This window comes from Mytilus trossulus, chromosome 7, assembly GCF_036588685.1.
Source record: "Mytilus trossulus isolate FHL-02 chromosome 7, PNRI_Mtr1.1.1.hap1, whole genome shotgun sequence".
Classification (NCBI taxonomy): domain Eukaryota; kingdom Metazoa; phylum Mollusca; class Bivalvia; order Mytilida; family Mytilidae; genus Mytilus; species Mytilus trossulus.
The window spans coordinates 74896187-74915799 of NC_086379.1; the positions used below are offsets into that span (position 1 = coordinate 74896187).

General features: G+C 32.6%; 1 protein-coding gene across 2 annotated transcripts in view; it reads right to left on the reverse strand.

Annotated features, from left to right (window-relative positions):
• LOC134725806 (uncharacterized) overlaps window positions 1-19613 on the reverse strand; it is an 88642-nt gene that overhangs the window by 38161 nt on the left and 30868 nt on the right. For both annotated transcript variants that reach the window (XM_063589973.1, XM_063589974.1), the window contains exons 25-37: window positions 18636-18896; window positions 16625-16831; window positions 15623-15840; window positions 14999-15242; window positions 11253-11414; window positions 10357-10515; window positions 8990-9160; window positions 8409-8495; window positions 7402-7515; window positions 3881-4013; window positions 1577-1710; window positions 955-1158; window positions 206-448 (exon numbers count right to left, since the gene is read on the reverse strand). In XM_063589973.1, the coding sequence (XP_063446043.1) occupies window positions 206-448; window positions 955-1158; window positions 1577-1710; window positions 3881-4013; window positions 7402-7515; window positions 8409-8495; window positions 8990-9160; window positions 10357-10515; window positions 11253-11414; window positions 14999-15242; window positions 15623-15840; window positions 16625-16831; window positions 18636-18896 (2337 nt within the window). The remainder of the gene's footprint in view (window positions 1-205; window positions 449-954; window positions 1159-1576; window positions 1711-3880; window positions 4014-7401; window positions 7516-8408; window positions 8496-8989; window positions 9161-10356; window positions 10516-11252; window positions 11415-14998; window positions 15243-15622; window positions 15841-16624; window positions 16832-18635; window positions 18897-19613) is intronic.

Genomic DNA, 19613 nt, shown 5'->3' on the forward strand with positions numbered 1-19613 from the left:
TTAAAACTAGCATTTTGAAATAATTTATAAGAATTAAACAGATTAATCTCAATGACGCAAAGATTTAAATCCCATTTTAGTGTAAAATGACAAAATTGTAATAATAAATGCACACAATAAATTCTGAATTTACAGTATTCGCTATCAACAAATCAGATTCAGTAGAAAATAAACTGCCATAAATTAATCTATAATAGCAACTTGCCTGTTGGTCTGATGCAAGTCTTTACATATAAATTGTAGTTAGTATCAATAGTTCTGTCTGTTGGGAGTGAGTTAAAGAAGATGTGACATAATTTCTCACTGGACTTGTAAACAACACCACGACATGCATCCTTGTTTGTACCACATACAGCCATACAATCGTCAATAGTATCTTTTGTTTGCTGTTGTGAATTACTCAGTGATGGAACAGTATTCACATGGAGTTCATAATGGCATAAATCTCCTACAAATAAATGTTTAAATTATTAAACACTGACATCCGAATATTAAATATGTAATGCATTCGTTCTAATGTTCTACTGTTATACCACTGTCCCAGGTTAGGGGAGGGTTGGGATTCTGCTAACATGTTTAACCCCACCACATTATGTATGTATGTGCCTATCCCAAGTCAGGGGCCTGTAATTCAGTGGTTGTCGTTTGTTTGTGTGTTACATATTTTTTTTTCTAAAAAAAAATTTATATAAATAAGGCCGTTAGTTTTCTTGTTTTCTTGTTTTACATTATCATTTCGGGGCCTTTTATAGCTGACTATGCCGTATGGGCTTAGCTCATTGTTGAAGGCCATACCGCAACCTATAGTTGTTATTTTCTGTGGACAAATAGCGATAAGGTATTATTCAGTCGTGATATAAGAGTTAGATACAGTTGTGATATAAGTGTTAGATACAGACATGAATGTAGAAATCAGTCTTATCATCATATACATATATATCACTTTATACTAACCATTAGAAAGCCCTTCGTTACAGACACATCTATAGGAGTCTGTTCTATAATCATCTACACATGTTCCACCATTACAATTGACACATGGACTGGTACGAACTTCACATCGGGTACCAGAATAACCATTCTTACATTGACAGAAATATCCATTTACTCTGTCCTCACATGTTGCATCATTATAACATGGATTAGAATCACATTCCTCTGAAAACATAAAATCAAATCATTGATTTAAAAATCCTCTAAAATCTGAAATGACAACTGCACATTTGACTACATCAAATCTGAATTGAGAAAATGATAACATGGAACTATATATATCAAACTACTCTGAAATCTGAAAACTATAAAATGGAATACATCAAACTTCTCTGAAATCTGAAAATTAGAAGATGATATTTATCTAACATGGACTAAATACAACTCATTTGAAATCAGAAAATGGTTACATGGACTTTATATGAAAAATGAATAATCTTATTTCTATTGTACATTTTCTAATTTTAGAATTTAAAAAAAATATTATAATTTTGTATCTAAATTCCTACATATCTTCACTATAAATATGTTTAGAAGATTCATGTCTTATAAGTTTTATATTTAAAAAATTATAACTACTTACGAATATTTACACTACAATCGTCCCCAGTATAACCAGCATTGCAGGTACACTTCCTGCGGACATTATCATAGCTTGTACATGCACCATTATTAAGACATGGCTTATCCAGGCATATATTGGACTGTCCAATGCAACTAACAAAAACAAATACAACATTAAAAACAACAAATATGACATAAATACTAGCTAAAGGTACCATCTAATGAACAACACATAAATCACCTAGTCTTCATTTCTTTTTTTTTTGTGTGGAATCACATGGCAGGGATGCTGCATGCATAGGAAATACCTACCCTAAGAGTGTACCCGGCCTTTATCCTTTGGAGTTTATGTGTCTCTCTTATTTTTTTCTTTTCACATTAATTTGCATCTTCTTAATAGATTTATTTTAAATTTTAGTTTCTTGTGTATAATTCGGAGTTTAGTATGACGTCCATTATCACTGTACTATTATGCATATTTTAGGGGCCAGCTGAAGGACACCTACGGGTGCGGGAATTCTCGCTACATTGAAGACCCATTGGTTGCCTTCGGCTGTTGTTTGCTCTATGGTCGGGTGGTTGTCGCTTTGACATATTCACCATTTCCTTTCTCAATTTTATTATGATATTTGAACTTTAATACACTGTAGCTGCTACTGATTTGACAATTGAAACACTATAAAAATTAAAATAAAATTGTTCAAAGAACAATTGAAGGTCATTTCACCATAAAAAAATATTGATTTGATAAGAACAAAAAAAATAAAAAATGTCCATGGAAAAGAGAAAGACTTTATTATGTAACATCTACATGATAAAAACAGTTTTCATCCATACTTTTCTTTAAAAAAAATTCCATACTAGCTGTACATTGACCTATAATGGTTTACTTTTTTTTAACATGTTATTTGGATGGAGAGCTGTCTCATTGGCACTCACACCACATCTTCCTATATCTATTTATAAAAAGCCTACACCACTTATACATATTTCAGACTTGTAACATTTACCTATTCTTAAATGAGCTATTGGAAAAATTGGTTATAGTTAATGCTCGACCCCTGCAGCCAGATGCCCTAACCTTTACAGATTAACTGACCTCAAAGCTAGTTACCTTTCCCTTAATGAATAATGTCTTGGATATTATGTATAATACATGCACATTTTCTGATAAATTAATTCTCCCACTTCCTTCATAGAAAAAACATGCATTATCAAAAATTTGTAAATAATCGACTATACTCACTAAAATGAATTGAAATAGATAGAATGTTTGATCACCAGTATAAGAAAAGATTAAAAAAACAAGAAATTGTTTGAATCTGGAATAATTTTGAATTCTGAAAGTATGTTATAAACTAACCCAACTACATGGATTAGTCAGGCATGCATGACTAAGGTTCATTTTACTTTCACTGATATTTCAGTATGAACTAAACTACCCCCCCCTTAGTCATGTGCACAAGGCTAACTTATTTAGTTTGGTTAGTTTCATCATACTTACTTATCAATTTTCCAGAATTCAAAATGAATCCTTATTCAAATAATTTCTTGTTCAGATTTCATCAAGAAATGAATGTAATATTTTTCTGTCTATGAAAAATAACATAAAAATTGTACACTGAATATACTATTTAAACGTGTGCACAACTTTTTTGAGGTTATTTTGAATAGACAAAAAAAACAACAACAAAAAATAGACATTCCTTATATTTTATTCTGAATTCTATTTATAGTAGGGATTAAATAATGCAAAAATGCTGATGATGTTGCTATCACGTGACAAGATTATGTCTATGTACTGATAGACAATAAATTTTTAGCCAATCAGAAGATGTGTTACATCCAATTAAATTATTAGAATTTAGATAACAACAGCTTAAAACCTTCAAATAATAATGAAAGAATCTGAGCTCATACCCCCATACGACATAGTTAATTCATAGTTAATATTGGAAAATTTCAACCCCTGGAAAACTTGTACCAAATTTCAGATTTTTCTGATAATCAAATTGATCCAAGGTTTTGATGAAAGGAACTCTACATAAAAATTTAAACGGGATCTGAACAGAAATGAAAGTGCTATTCCACCGACAATTATTAATATTGATTACTTTTACAAGTACCCCTTGTCTGGATAATCGGTCAATATTTTTATTAATTTTTCATAACCATTTTTCTTTATATTCTTTATCTGTTTTGCCATTTTTTCGCTTGTCTTACTTTCAATTGCCCTTTATTTTTGATTTTTTTAACATTATCTTAAATTCTGAAACCCCCTATCCAGACACTCATTAAAGCATATTAATGTATTGCTACTTACTTTTTTCCTGTAAATGTCACAGGACAAACACAGAGATAGTCCTGGATTCTATTTAAGCAGACTCCACCATTTTGACAAGGATTTGTCTGACATTCAGTATCGATGTCAGTCTCACATCTAGCTCCTGTTGTGCCTGTGTAATATAAACATTAAATTCAGTGATATGTGGGTGGTTGTTCTGTTCTTTTTTTTAATTACAAGAGACTGATCTACCATATACATTATTTTCTCCCATTTGAAATATTTAGAATTTTCAACTTGAAATTTATTTTTTTGAAAATCTTTTTATTTAGAATTCTTAGTGTCATCCACTGAGATCTTTTATTAGAGAAACATTGTTGTATGATGTGTTTGACAATATGTTATCAGTTTGCTTTTTGATAAATAAAGATAAGGTGTCCTATAACGTTATAACAATAACAGACCTTTATACTTGCCAAATTTAACCATTTAGACATAAACTACACAATTTTAGCTCTTATAAACAATTGCACATCTTGACTGTCTAAAAAGTTTGAAACTGTCTAGACAATATTAATCAGCAATAATTTGCAAATCCATTATAATGTTATCCGATTTTTTAAATGAACAACCATTTTCTCTAAAAAAAAAATATTTTCTTTATTATTCTCTTTTCTTAATATTTTAGCATCACAGTGTTCTTTATCCTTTATAATTTTACACACCAATATTATCTATTCTTTTTTATGCTGCCTATATTCTCTATTCTTAAAATGTTTGTCCTTCTTTCTGTATTTTTTGCCCATCATTCTCTATTCTGTAAACTCCTTTTAGACACTCACATATTCAACAATAATGAACACTTACCAGGTGGACATGTACAAGTATATCCTGTTGGAGTACTGGTACAAGCACCATTATTGTAACAAGGTGTTGAGGAACAGTGGTTAATGTAACGGTTTATTTCTTCCTCTGTGATATTTTATCCTGAGGATAATTTATCACGGTAATTTTTTTCCAGGCATGGTATTTCACAGGTAGAATTTTTCCGGAGGAGTGAAAATCTATCTGTGTTATGCGGATAGTATGTACCGGTATATATTTGCCGTATCATTTTTCACAGAACCTTGTGAAATATACTCCCAATAACTAGTATATAAGTTACTCGCAATCAATATATACCTGACTTTAATTATAAAATGTTTCACAAAGGTAGAACAAATTTGCATAATTTATCAAAGGGAGGTAATTATGAGCAATTTATATTTTTAAAGATATTCAATATAATATATTTCTGAATCTATTTCATAGTGAATTTTTTCTTTGAATCTTATTTTTTATATATTCATTTATATAACAAGATGACTTACACCATATAAGTTTTTAATAAGACAGATATTATTTCACAGGTAAATATTATCCAGCTGTTAAAATTGCTTTTGTGCCAATATATTGTTATGCTATAATTTATCTGAATTCCATATAATCAACAACAACATCTTTATCCCAGACTATTGATATAGTTAAAAATATTATCATAATCAAATTCTTCCATTAATGTTAACAGTAGTAATGCAACTATATTTCTACCTTTACGTTTTAATTTATATTTGTACTGAGATCTGAAAACAACTCACTTTTACATGTATTTCACTTACCTTTATATGTAATCATGATATTATTTCACAATTACGATCTTTGAAATTATTTCTGGTTTTCTTTCTTATGTTTAATCAGGGACGTATATAAGTCCTTGGTTTTTATGATAATTTTCTTTTTAAAAGAATGATATTTACTTGAATTTTTTCAGGAAATGTTTTCAATGATTATTTGTGAAATAATTGCCATTAAAATACTCTTTTTTTTTCACAAAATAGGTTTAATTCAAATACACTTTTATTATTTCATATTATTTGTAAAGGATAAGTTTTTTTCTAATGACTATTCAATAAGTTAACCACCCAGATAGAATTTCACGGCAAAGGAAGAAATATCCCAGGGAAATATTTTCCTCCGGATAAAAAAATAACAACAATTACTGTGACATTTTTTCCTCCGGATCAAATTTCACCCGGATATAATTTTGCTTTACATTAACACTTACCAGGTGGACATGTACAAGTATATCCTGTTTGAGTACTGGAACAAGCACCATTATTGTAACAAGGTGTTGAGGAACAGTGGTTAACACTTACCAGGAGGACATGTACAACTATATCCTGTTTGAGTACTGGTACAAGCACCATTATTGTAACAAGGTGTTGAGGAACAGTGGTTAACACTTACCAGGAGGACATGTACACATATATCCTGTTTGAGTACTGGTACAAGCACCATTATTGTAACAAGGTGTTGAGGAACAGTGGTTAACACTTACCAGGTGGACATGTACAAGTATATCCTGTTGGAGAACTGGAACAAGCACCATTATTGTAACAAGGTGTTGAGGAACAGTGGTGAACACTTACCAGGAGGACATGTACACATATATCCTGTTTGAGTACTGGTACAAGCACCATTATTGTAACAAGGTGTCGAGGAACAGTGGTTAACACTTACCAGGAGGACATGTATCAGTATATCCTGTTTGAGTACTGGAACAAGCACCATTATTGTAACACGGTGTTAAGGAACAGTGGTGAACACTTACCAGGAGGACATGTACAACTATATCCTGTTTGAGTACTGGTACAAGCACCATTATTGTAACAAGGTGTTGAGGAACATTGATGAACACTTACCAGGTGGACATGTACAAGTATATCCTGTTTGAGTACTGGAACAAGCACCATTATTGTAACAAGGTGTTGAGGAACAGTGGTTAACACTTACCAGGAGGACATGTACAAGTATATCCTGTTTGAGTACTGGAACAAGCACCATTATTGTAACAAAAAGTTGAGGAACAGTGGTTAACACTTACCAGGAGGACATGTACAAGTATATCCTGTTGGAGTACTGGTACAAGCACCATTATTGTAACAAGGTGTTGAGGAACAGTGGTTAACACTTACCAGGTGGACATGTACAAGTATATCCTGTTGGAGTACTGGTACAAGCACCATTATTGTAACAAGGTGTTGAGGAACAGTGGTGAACACTTACCAGTTGGACATGTACAAGTATATCCTGTTGGAGAACTGGAACAAGCACCATTATTGTAACAAGGTGTTGAGGAACTGTGGTTAACACTTACCAGGAGGACATGTACAACTATATCCTGTTGGAGAACTGGAACAAGCACCATTATTGTAACAAGGTGTTGAGGAACAGTGGTTAACACTTACCAGGAGGACATGTACAACTATATCCTGTTTGAGTACTGGTACAAGCACCATTATTGTAACAAGGTGTTGAGGAACAGTGGTTAACACTTTCCAGGTGGACATGTACAAGTATATCCTGTTTAAGTACTGGTACAAGCACCATTATTGTAACAAGGTGTTGAGGAACAGTGGTTAACACTTACCAGGTGGACATGTACAACTATATCCTGTTTAAGTACTGGTACAAGCACCATTATTGTAACAAGGTGTTGAGGAACAGTGGTTAACACTTACCAGGAGGACATGTACAACTATATCCTGTTGGAGAACTGGAACAAGCACCATTATTGTAACAAGGTGTTGAGGAACAGTGGTTAACTACAGCTCCACATGTTTGTCCATAATATCCTAAAATAGTTCAAAGTCAAGATAACTCTCAATTAAAATTTTTACAATAGAAATTAAGATTTTTTAGTTGTCTTTATATTGTGACATTATAGGTTTTTATAAATAAAATCTTGCATCATAATTTTAATAGTCATATGTTATCTACAGTATTTTCCAGATATTGCAATAATTAAGGAACTTGCATTTTTGCCAATTATCCAACAATTAGTTTTGATTTTGCAGTATTTTAATAAATGTATAACTTAAACTTATTTTAAAACTTTTATTTCAAAATGATCATTTCATTCATTCATAATTCTCTAACACTGTCTTAAAAAAATCTTTGGTTCTTCTTTTAGATCAAAATAAATGTTTTGACCATTTTCATGCTCAACCTATGATAGTAGAGGGGCATTATGTTTTATGGTCTGTACGTATGTTTGTACTTTTGTCCATTCGCCCCACTTCAGGTTTAAGTTTTTGGTCAAGGTAGTTTTTGATGAAGTTAAAGTCCAATCAACTTGAAACTTAGTACACATGTTCCCAATGATATGATCTTTCTAATCTAAATGCCAAATTAAAGTCTTTTGATCCCAATACCACGGTCCACTGAACATTGAAAATGATAGTGCAAGTGGGGCATCCCTGTACTATGGACACATTCTTGTTTCATATTATAATAAGCTCAAACTGCCTCTTTTAACCATCCTTCAATAGAACTTCTTATTCAATGTAGTTCAAACAAAGTCTCAAGTCTAACTCAGTTTAAATTCATAATTAATAAGAATCTGTCCATAGTACACTGATGCTCCACTCACACTATCATTTTCTTGTTCAGTGGACTGTGAAAATGGGGACAAAACTCTAATTTCCCATTGAAACTAGAAAAATATAAAGAAAATACTTTTACTCACCTGCAGTACATTGGCAATAAAATCCATTATTTCTTATCAAACAGGTGCCTCCATTGAAACATCTATTAGCAGTACATAGTTGGGTTGCTGCAAGCATATTTTATATTATACATCTATATGTAAAAAAAAATTATCGACAAACAACACACTATACACAAAACATTCCTGTAACTGGTCCTGAGTATTCATGAAGTATTTGCCACTGGACTTTAAGAAAGCAATAATCAACAGAAAAGCAACATGCATTTAATTTTGGTGATATCACAAATTTTAAAATCAAAATGAAGAAGACTTGTTGCATCCTAGTATCTTGAAAAAACAAGTGAATGGAGTCATGGACCCTTCATTTTTTTCTGCTTTTTATTCCTTTACTCATGAACAATCAATTCATAACAGTCTTTTATTTTGAATCAGTAAAAAGAATTCAGCAGGGTGACATAATACTTTGTTTTCTGTAATGGTAAACATATTTTGGGATCAAGAAAATGTGTCGGTTAAGCAAGATGTTGAAATACTCAGGCGTCTGATTAGGCAGGTTACACTGTTATTATTAATGACAGAAGTGGTACTTGATAACTTACCTGCATCAACACAATCAGTTACATCATCTGAACCAGTACTCAGTGTGATCTTATCCACATTACAACGAGTACAGAGGGTTGAACCAGTACTCGACTGGTAGTAATTCTGAGGACATGGCCGACAGTTTGGTGCATAACCATTATAACTGAACTGGCCTACAGGACATTTAGCTACAAAAAATAAGAAATTAAGACATTTTATTGTAAATATGAACTTCAGGCATTAAGCTAAAATCAATAAGTAACAAGTGAAACTGCGAGCTACTGCTCACTGATGATACCCAGCCGCAAGTGGATAACATTAATAGTGTAAAAATATGCAAGTGTTTGGTAAACAGGAAATTGTCGAGTCATGAATCTGAAAGCGCATCACACGGTATAGCTGACTTATATAAATCCTGTAACCAAATTTCAGAAATCATTGTACTGTAGTTCCTGAGAAAAATGTGATGAAAATTTTCAACTTGGCTATCATATGTAAAATCATACAAGTGTTCGGTAAACAGGAAGTTGTCAAGTGATCAATCTGAAAACGCATCACAGGGTATAGCTGACTTAGATAAACCCTGAAACCAAATTTCAGAAATCCTTGTATTGTAGTTCTTGAGAAAAATGTGACGAAAAATATTAATGGTACAGACAGACTGACTGATAGACTGACTGATGGACTGACTGACTGATGGACAGACAGACAGAGGTAAAGCAGTATACCCCCCCTTTTTTTTTTGAAGCGGGGTATAATTATAGGGACTCTTAATGTAAATAACAAAATTTAGTTCAGTCTTAAACAAAGAAAAATTATAACATTAAATGTGAACAATAAAAAATTATACAAAAAACATAAAAATGACATTAAATTATAAACAATACATTTAAAATGTAAGGATTTTTTTTTACAAATTGTCTATTGGTTTGTTGGCAAACTTTGACAAAGCCCAAATCTAATATATATGTTATCAAAAGTATGTATTTTGGCCTAGATAGTTATTCAATCATATTTGCCTGTAAAACAGCTATCCCTACTTCGAAACTAATCAAATAAAGATGAATGAAGACAGAATACAAACAGTTGCTCATATCTCACTGAGACTTTATGATGAAGAACAGCAATACAAGTGCTGTTCCTTTGCTTTTTGTGTGTTTTTTGTTGTTCTTTAACATTTTTTTCTATTACATTCATGTTGACTTTGCTTTTATGCAGAAATATAATTGATGAACCTTATTATAAGTGGACATTATGACAAATATGAATTCCTCTCCTAATTTTTTCTCACAAATAATAAAGAAAAAACATGAGGAGGCTTTGGTATGTTTAGTCTTTTTTTTAAGCTGGAGATTAATTAATGTTTTTTTACACAAATAATTACCATGACAATCAGCTAGCTTAACTGAACCTGTTCTGTATGTGATGGTATCAGTTGGGCAGCCTGTACAATGAGTGCTATTATTTACAGAGTATGTATCTCTTGGACACTGGGTGCAAGGTGAAAATCCTGTTGATGAGTAAAAGCCTGCACGACATTTAGCTACAAGAAAATATACAGTGACAATGTATTAAATAAAATAAATCACTGAAAAAGACACTAAATGATGAACACTGACTTATAAATGTACTGACTACTTGAATTATAGCTATTAATGTTTGGACTTGGTAAACCTATAACCTGGTACAATAACTTTTACAAGCTAATCCAACATCAGATGAAGGTTAGAGAGAGGGGTGAGCACTCTCAAAAGCATTTTCTCCAACCGCATTCTTTATGTGCCAGTCCAAAATACAGAGGTTGTAGTTGTTGGATGCTGACCGCCAATATTGTTGTTTTTTTTGTGTTTTTTTTACCCTCCTTTTGAATCCAATCTAAATTAGTCTTGCAAATATTTTTTATTTAACTTACTTAATTCTATGAGTTTGGCTAATTGCTGAAGGCTTTAAAAACAACCTTTAATTTTATACTTACTTTTTCTTCAGTTTTTGGTGAATAGATGTCTCATTAGCGATTCTACTACAAAGAACATCTTTTTACTTTTATACCTTTAACTACAGCTACTGAAGATTAGACATAGATATATTTACTGAAGTTTGAACTAACATATGATTTCTAATTGAAGTCTTGACTGAGATATGGTTATTGAAGTCCTAAAATATCTATCCTTTTTTCCTTGTTTACAGGGTTTGTAATATTGTATTGATATCTTTACAAATCAATCTCCTTTAACCGATGAAATATATCCTTTAAGAAAATCAGAGCCTTAAATAATTTACCTCTCTGACAGGAAGAAGCATAAATATTTCCTTTTCCATATGTAGTTGAGCCAACTGTACAGTCTGTACATTGCGTAGCACCCACTGCTAGGTTATAGGTTCCCTCTTGACACAAGTCACATGTTCCTGGACCTGTAGTGTATGTTCCCTCAGGGCAAGCCACTGCAAAAAGTTTACATTTAAATTATTACCTATTTGCATAGCAGTTTAATTTCCTTTTAATCAATGCAGAGAAATGTACATGATCAAATGAAATTCCAATTTTGTATTTCTTTATTCAATTAAGTAGTCGTTCTGCTGGTAGCTATGTTTTCCGGGGTTTTTTTTTTCTAAGTTTCAGTTTTAAAAAATATGGTCTATGTAGGCAAAATGGGAATTAAAGCACCCATAAATCTAGCTATCACAAATTTTCTGTTCAATTTTGTTTCTCTGTAAAATCAAATTGATATTAAATATACAGTTTTCAAAATAAGTAAATTTAAGGTGGTACCCAACACTTTCACTAAAATTAATTTGGCTCGTTTCATTTTCATAAAATTTTGACAAAGTATTTACTTTGACCCTTTTACAAAAATATAAAAAAATCAAAAAATTTGAACCAAGCGTTTTGTCAGAAAAATTAGACTGGTTATATAGCAGTTTGACAAACACTTATTTTGATCATTGAGAAGCTTTATATTGCCTTCACAACACAACGTTATTAAAACGTTAAGCTGATATTACAGAGTTATCTCCCTGTAGTGTTAGGTACCACCTTAATGAATTCATATACTATTGGCATCATTCAAATAACCTCAACAATATTTCAAGTTGAAGCAAGTATGTGAAAAATTATTACCTGTCTGGGTATGAAATTACACAGATTGATGTTTCAACATGCAATTTTTTTTTAAATATTTTTTCAATGAGTTTGTACTTGAGGTAGATTTTTTCAGGAATATTGGTAAGTTATGTATACAAGAGTGCACACGCTGAAATGTCTCGCCTTCTTTACTTATCATTGATATTATGTTGAAAGTCCAAAGTATAAAGCTTTATTAAAAACTGTCACATAAATTTTACTTTAACAAAGATAACTAAACAAAGACCAATAAACCATGAAAATGAGGTCAAGGTCAGATGAACCATGCCAGGCAGACATGAACAGCTAGCAATGCTTCCATTCAACAAATATAGTTGACCTATTACTTATAGTTTAAGAAAAACAGACCAAAACACATTAACTTAACACTGAGCAATGAACCGTGAAAATGAGGTTGAGGTCAAACTAGAGGCTCTAAAGAGCCTGTGTCGCTCACCTTGGTCTATGTGAATATTAAACAAATGAAGCAGATTGAAAATTGACTACAAAGGTCAATAACTCCTACAGGGGTCAATTGACCATTTCGTTCATGTTGACTTATTTGTAGATCTTACTTTGCTGAACATTATTGCTGTTTACAGTTTACCTATATCTATAATAATATTCAATATAAAACAGCAAAATTTCCTTAAAATTACCAATTCAGGGGCCGCAACCCAAAAACAGGTTGTCCAATTCATCTGAAAATTTCAGGGCAGATAGATCTTGACCTGATTAACAATTTTACTTCATGTCAGATTTTCTCTAAATTATTTGGTTTTTGAGTTATAAGCCAAAAACTGCATTTTACCCCTATGTTCTATTTTTAGCCGTGGGGGCCATCTTGGTTTGATGGCCAGGTCATCGGACACAATTTTTAAACTAGATACCCCAATGATGATTGTGGCCAAGTTTCAAATAATTTGGCCCAGCAGTTTCAGGGGAGAAGATTTTTCTAAAAGATTACTAAGATTTTACGAAAAATGGTTAAAAATTGACTATAAAGGGCAATAACTCCTAAAGTGGTCAACTGATCATTTTGGTCATGTTGACTTTTTTGTAGATCTTACTTTGCTGAACATTATTGCTTTTTACAGTTTATCTCTATCTAAAATAATATTCAAGATAATAACCAAAAACAACAAAATTTCCTTAAAATTACCAATTCAGGTGCAGCAACCTAACAACGGAATGTCAGATTCATCTGAAAATTTCAGGGCAGATAGATCTTAACCTGATTAACAATATTACCCCCATGTCAGATTTGCCCTAAATGCTTTGGTTTTTGAGTTATAAGCCAAAAACTGCATTTTACCCCTATGTTCTATTTATAGCCATGGCGGCCATCTTGGTTAGTTGGCGGGGTCACCGGACACAATTTATAAACTAGATACCCCAATGATGATTGTGGCCAAGTTTGGTTAAATTTGGCCTAGTAGTTTCAGAGGAGAAGATTTTTGTAAAAGTTAACGCCGGACGCAGGACGACGACGACGACGGACGACGACGACGGACGACGGACGCCAAGTGATGAGAAAAGCTCACTTGGCCCTTCGGGCCAGGTGAGCTAATAAAACCTGCACGACTGACATATAGATCATAAAATATTTCCATACACCAAATTTAGTTGACCTATGGCATATAGTATTAGATAAAAAGACAAAAACTCAAAAACTTAACTTTGACCACTCAACCATGAAAATGAGGTCTAGGTCAGATGACATGTGCACGCTAGACATGTACACCTAACAATCATTCCATACAACAAATATAAACAAGGAATTATTTGAATCTGGAATAATTGTGAATTCTGGAAAATTAATAAGAAATTTATGGTGAAAACTTACCAAACTAAATAGGGTTAGCCATGCGTGCATGGCTCAGGGGGGTTAGTTAGTTTGTACTGAAATGATAGTGAGCATAAAATTAACCTTAGCCATGCATGCATGGCTAACCCTATTTAGTTGGGTTAGATTTCATCATACATTTCTAATCAATTTTCCAGAATTCAAAATTATTCCAGATTCAAATAATTCCTTGTTTATAGTAGATCTATTGCATAAAGTATGAGAAAAACAGACCAAAACACAAAAACTTAACTATAACAACTGAACCATGAAAATGAGGTCAAGGTCAGATGACACCTGCCAGTTGGACATGTACACCTTACAGTCCTTCCATACACCTAATATACTAGCCCTATTGCTTATAGTATCTGAGATATGGACTTGACCACCAAAACTTAACCTTGTTCACTGATCCATGAAATGAGGTCAAGGTCAAGTAAAAACTGTCTGACGGGTATGAGGACCTTGCAAGGTACGCACACACCAAATATAATTATCCTATTACTTATAATAAGAGAGAATTCAACATTACAAAAAATCTGAACTTTTTTTCAAGTGGTCACTGAACCAAGAAAATGAGGTCAAGGACATTTGACATGTGATTGATGGAAACTTCGTAACATGAGGCATCTATATACAAAGTATGAAGCATCCAGGTCTTCTACCTTCTAAAATATAAAGCTTTTAAGAAATTAGCTAACGCCACCACCACCGCCGTAGCCACCGCCGGATCACTATTCCTATGTCGAGCTTTCTGCAACAAAAGTTGCAGGTTCGACAAAAAAAGGTACTGTAAATTCAGAAATTATTGTGCGGATTTATGTTTGCCATTTTGTCATTTAAGACTGAAATGCGATTTTAATTTTTACATTTTGAGAAAAAATCTTGTTTAATTCATTTAAAATATTTCACAATGCGAGTTTAAATTATTGCGTTTACAACTCTGTCACATTTTTCGCAATAATAAAAACCTTGCATTAATTTCCTAATTTACAGTACTGAGTTATCCTAAAATTGTTAATTTAAAATTTTGAACTACACATTTATCAGCATACTTACAACAGTACGTTACTCCACTTAATTCTACCAATTTTCTTTGATTAGTACACTGAAAACTTCCACTGAAGTTTGGAGGTGGATTCCATGTTCCAACTAGATCTGGACATCCTGACACACTAACTATATTTTGGAGGATCGGGAAGCTTACAATTTGAAAGGTAGCTTTATTGTAGCCAGAACATTCTTTGAACTGTGCAACTGTAAATGTATTAGGTCCCATGGTTACAATAAAAGTAACATCCATCTGAAATTCAAATTCAAATAAAAGATTTGAATATATTAAATGATGCTGGTGGAATTGAGATTAAAAATTTCAAAGAGGTTTAATTATTCTTCATATTTTGGTCAAGGTCAGATAGACCATCATATAGACATGTAGCAATGTTTGTAGTGTCAGGTCAGAGATATTGATGTCATACCATGAATAAGTGGGTTTATGGTCATTTTATAAAAACAATCATTTGTCTCATTGGCACTTATACCACATCTTCTTATATCTACCTAAACATTATAATAAATCTTCAAAACAAAAATGTTGTCCTACAGTGGATTTGTTGGACAACTAGACAAACTAAAGGACCGAAGGACAAAGTGAATGCTAACTAGCCAAGGTGAAATATTTACCACATTGCTGTTAATGTTAATTGATGTTTCATCCACAGTCAAGCCAACTATCATGTTTGTGTCAACAGCTGCGGTGCACAGCGATAGTAACTTGGCTTGTGATGCTGTAATCTGTCCTGCAATCTTGCCACGGTATTGATCTTTACAGCTACTTGGTATATTACTAGGGGCATTGTATTGTACTGTATAGATTTCAGAATACTGTGCTCTGACATTTGCTGAAAATAAAAAACATATCTTAATGTTTTTTGTTACATATAACAAACAAAGCAAGGTTCGTCTGATCTTATAAACATTGCCCAATCAACATATAATCCTAAATATACGGAATTCCTTTAAGTTTATAAAATAGATATGTATTTTTAGTAATGTATTCAAGAAGTGTAAATCAGAACTAAATATGTGTATTTGATAGATGATAGTTTAGATCAATCTTTACAAACCTCTTGATGATTTTTACTCTGAACAATATTGATTAGCCAAATGCATGGACAATTATAACTTTTGACAGAATGTGTTTTAAACCTAAATAAATACAGTTCTTAGTTACAAATTTACAATTTTGCATGTAATGCAAGAAGTTTGAAAGCCTAACACAAAGATTCAAAACGCAATATAAAAATATAAATGCTCCTATTAGACACAACAAGGAATAAGTGCTTGTTATACCTTTGCATAATAAAACAGACTTATCTTGCTCAAAACTTAAATTCACTCTCCCCATTGTTGGAAGTGGTGGGAAAAAGATTAATAGAAAGAGTATAAACTATGTATAAAGTGTCATATTAAAATCATATATATAATGGGTTGTGTTACCTGTTGAACAAATGTGTGCAAAGGTAATTAAAAGCTGTACACAAACATAATGCACCAGTAGGTATTTTATTTTTTATTTCAGTAATTCTTTTTCAATATTATGGAAAAGCAGATGAGATTATTATTTTATAATCATTATATAGATGCAAAGGTAACCCTGAAATAAAACTATATTAAATAACCTACCTTGAGTACAAGCAGATATGATTGGTCGATTCCAGCCACCACCATTATCACATTCCATGGAAACTAGACTCTGGTCGGGGTAGTCATACATATAATACCCTGAACTACATGTTATATTGCATTCATAGCCGGTGTCTCCAGTCTTTGGAATACAAGATTTACTACCATGCTGTGGGGTTGGAATATTGTATGGAGAACATGTTGATGCTGAAATGAACATTTTTAACATTTATAGATAACACAGAAAGATTACAGATATCATTATAAAGTTAAAGTTTTGTTAGTTGTTTTTCTGCTTTGAATCCCGGCCTTTTAAAGCTTACTACACTGTTTGGGTTTTGCTCATTGTTGAAGGCTGTTTGGAATTTGATTGTCATACAAGTTAGAGGTTAAGCTGGCTATAAAATCAGGTTCAATCCACCATTTTCTACATAAGAAACTATGTGTAACAAGTCAGGAATATGACATTTGTTATCAATTTGTTTGATGTGTTTGTGCTTTTGATTTTGCCTTTTGATTGTTGTTTGCATTTTAAATTTACCTCCTATTAGACCCAATAAGTTCACCAAATAACTCATACCACAACCTGATTTTAGCTACTTTTAATAGTTTTTATATTTTTATTCTCCACTAAAGGCCATAAAGGTTGTCATATTTTCATTATAACAGACCTGAAAAGAGTTTATGGGCCATGAATTGAAGAATTAAACTCCCTGCAAGCATATAGGCATGGATGGGAGCAAATGGGTAAAGTGCAGTTTACTTAATACTTAATCAGTTCCTATAACTATTGGTTGTCAGTGGCATTTCGAATTGGTTGATCATCGGAGAAGTAATTTTATCCTTGATAAATAAGTTTTCTACGTGTTTGTGAGGGGGTCTTATAAAAGGGGACTACTGCATTTCATAAACATAAATTTAAACATCTCTTCCATTCTAAATTCTTGCAGTTGTCTTTATGAAAATGGCTCAAATATAAAAAAATAACCAACACATTTGCAATAAGAATGTTTTGCAATATCACTATAATTGCTCAATGCAGATCTGCCAAATTTCCCTCTTTTTTGGAAGGAATATCTACATGAGCGGTATTGACACAAATTCATTTATTTAAAATAAATAATTTTAAAAAGGCATTGTGAGAAATAAAAAGTATACTAAGACACCTGTATACTCATTTAAACCATAGATGTTCTAAATAAGTTTATTATACATGTACCTCAGTTCTCAATTTCTATATAAAATAAGTACACAATATTTTGACTATTTTTTTCAAATTGCAAACTTTGAACTATTGGACCTGTCAATAGTTTCTAACCATTGGACCTCAATGAAACTATTTGACTGCAAACTTTCAGGGAATTTCCAATACAGCTACGAAATTGGAGGATTTTGAAAATACCGCGGGAGTTACAATGTCACTTTTTACCTTGGGTTGATGGTAATGCCAGACATAGCCTCAGGATTTCAGAAAATTTATGAATTAAACGTTATGGTTGGGTTTCTGCTCTATATATTACGATAGTTGATTTATCACCGCCATTTATTGTCTGCTGTAATATAATAAAACACTTATTAACTGAAATCCCTGGAATAGTAAGTTTCTTGTCCCCCCGGATACAACTATTGCCCTTGGCTACGCCTTAGAGTAATGGTTTCACCTTGGGGATAATAAACATACTATTCCAGTCATACCCAGTCAATAAGTATACAATAATGACATGTACAGGTACACATTAGGTTCTCTAGAGCTTAAACTCCTCTATAATGAATTTGAAAAGTTAGCAGGTATGTCAATGGTCTGTTAAAAGTATCAATTTCATAAACAAGTTGTATAGAGCAGGGGAAGATCCAGCCATTTTTTAAATTGGGGGTGCCCAACCCAGGATAAAGGAGGTGTTTCAACTATATGTCCCCATTCCAATGCATTGCACATCCATAAAAAGTACACCCCCTCCCTGGATCCGCCACTGGCATAGAGTATGATTTTCCATTACATACGTTGTCTCACCTTGTACATCAATATCAAAAGTACAAACATCAGAATTGCCAGCTTGATCAGATGCTGTCACAGTTACCTCCTGATGTCCAAGTTGGTTAGCATTAACTGTGAAGGTGGGAGGAAACACAGAGGGCACAATAGCCCCACCATCATTATCTTGAGCACTTATTGAAGCAGGATCTACTGTTGTGATTGTCCTTGTTTCTCCTGGGGCTGAAACATATTCCATCCTGCTGGAAGGACAATTGGTGATTCTTGGAGGTTCCTCATCTACAAAGTTTAAAAAAAACAACCTTAAGCATAAAAAATATAACTGTTTATTGGCAAATATATCTCAAATTATATAAAGTGTGAAAAATATGTTTGATCATTCTTGTTATTCAAAGTATTTATCTATCTGTTAGAGTTTTCTCAAGATCTCAAATAAGGTCTATTAATACAGGTTCAATTTGTATGAAATGTACTACAGATGGATCAAAAATTGGTGGTCTTTTAACACAGGTTTTTGCTTTATGCTGTTTGTCTCTTAAGCAGGTTTTGCACCTGTCCTAAATCAGTAATAGGATGTACAGTAGTTGTTGTTTGTTTATGTAGTTTATACATGTTTCTCGTTTCTCATTTTTTTATATAGATTAGACAGTTGGTTTTCCTGTTTGAATGGTTTTACACTTGTAATTTTGGGGCCCTTTATAGCTTGTTGTTCGGTTTGAGCCAAGGCTCCATGTTGAAGGCCGTACCTTGACCTATAATGGTTTACTTTTATAAATTTTGGGGCTTTGTCTCAGTGGCACTCATGCCACATCTGCCTATACCTATTGGCTGTATATGGTTAAAGCATCAATTATAACATTGCCTTGGTTTACTCAATTTTTCAATTTTTCAATATTTTCAACACGCAACTTTATGTGTCAACTATGCTATTCAGGAAACATAAAAGAATTCCAACGACCACCTTCTATAAATATACAATAAAATAGTTTAAAACTA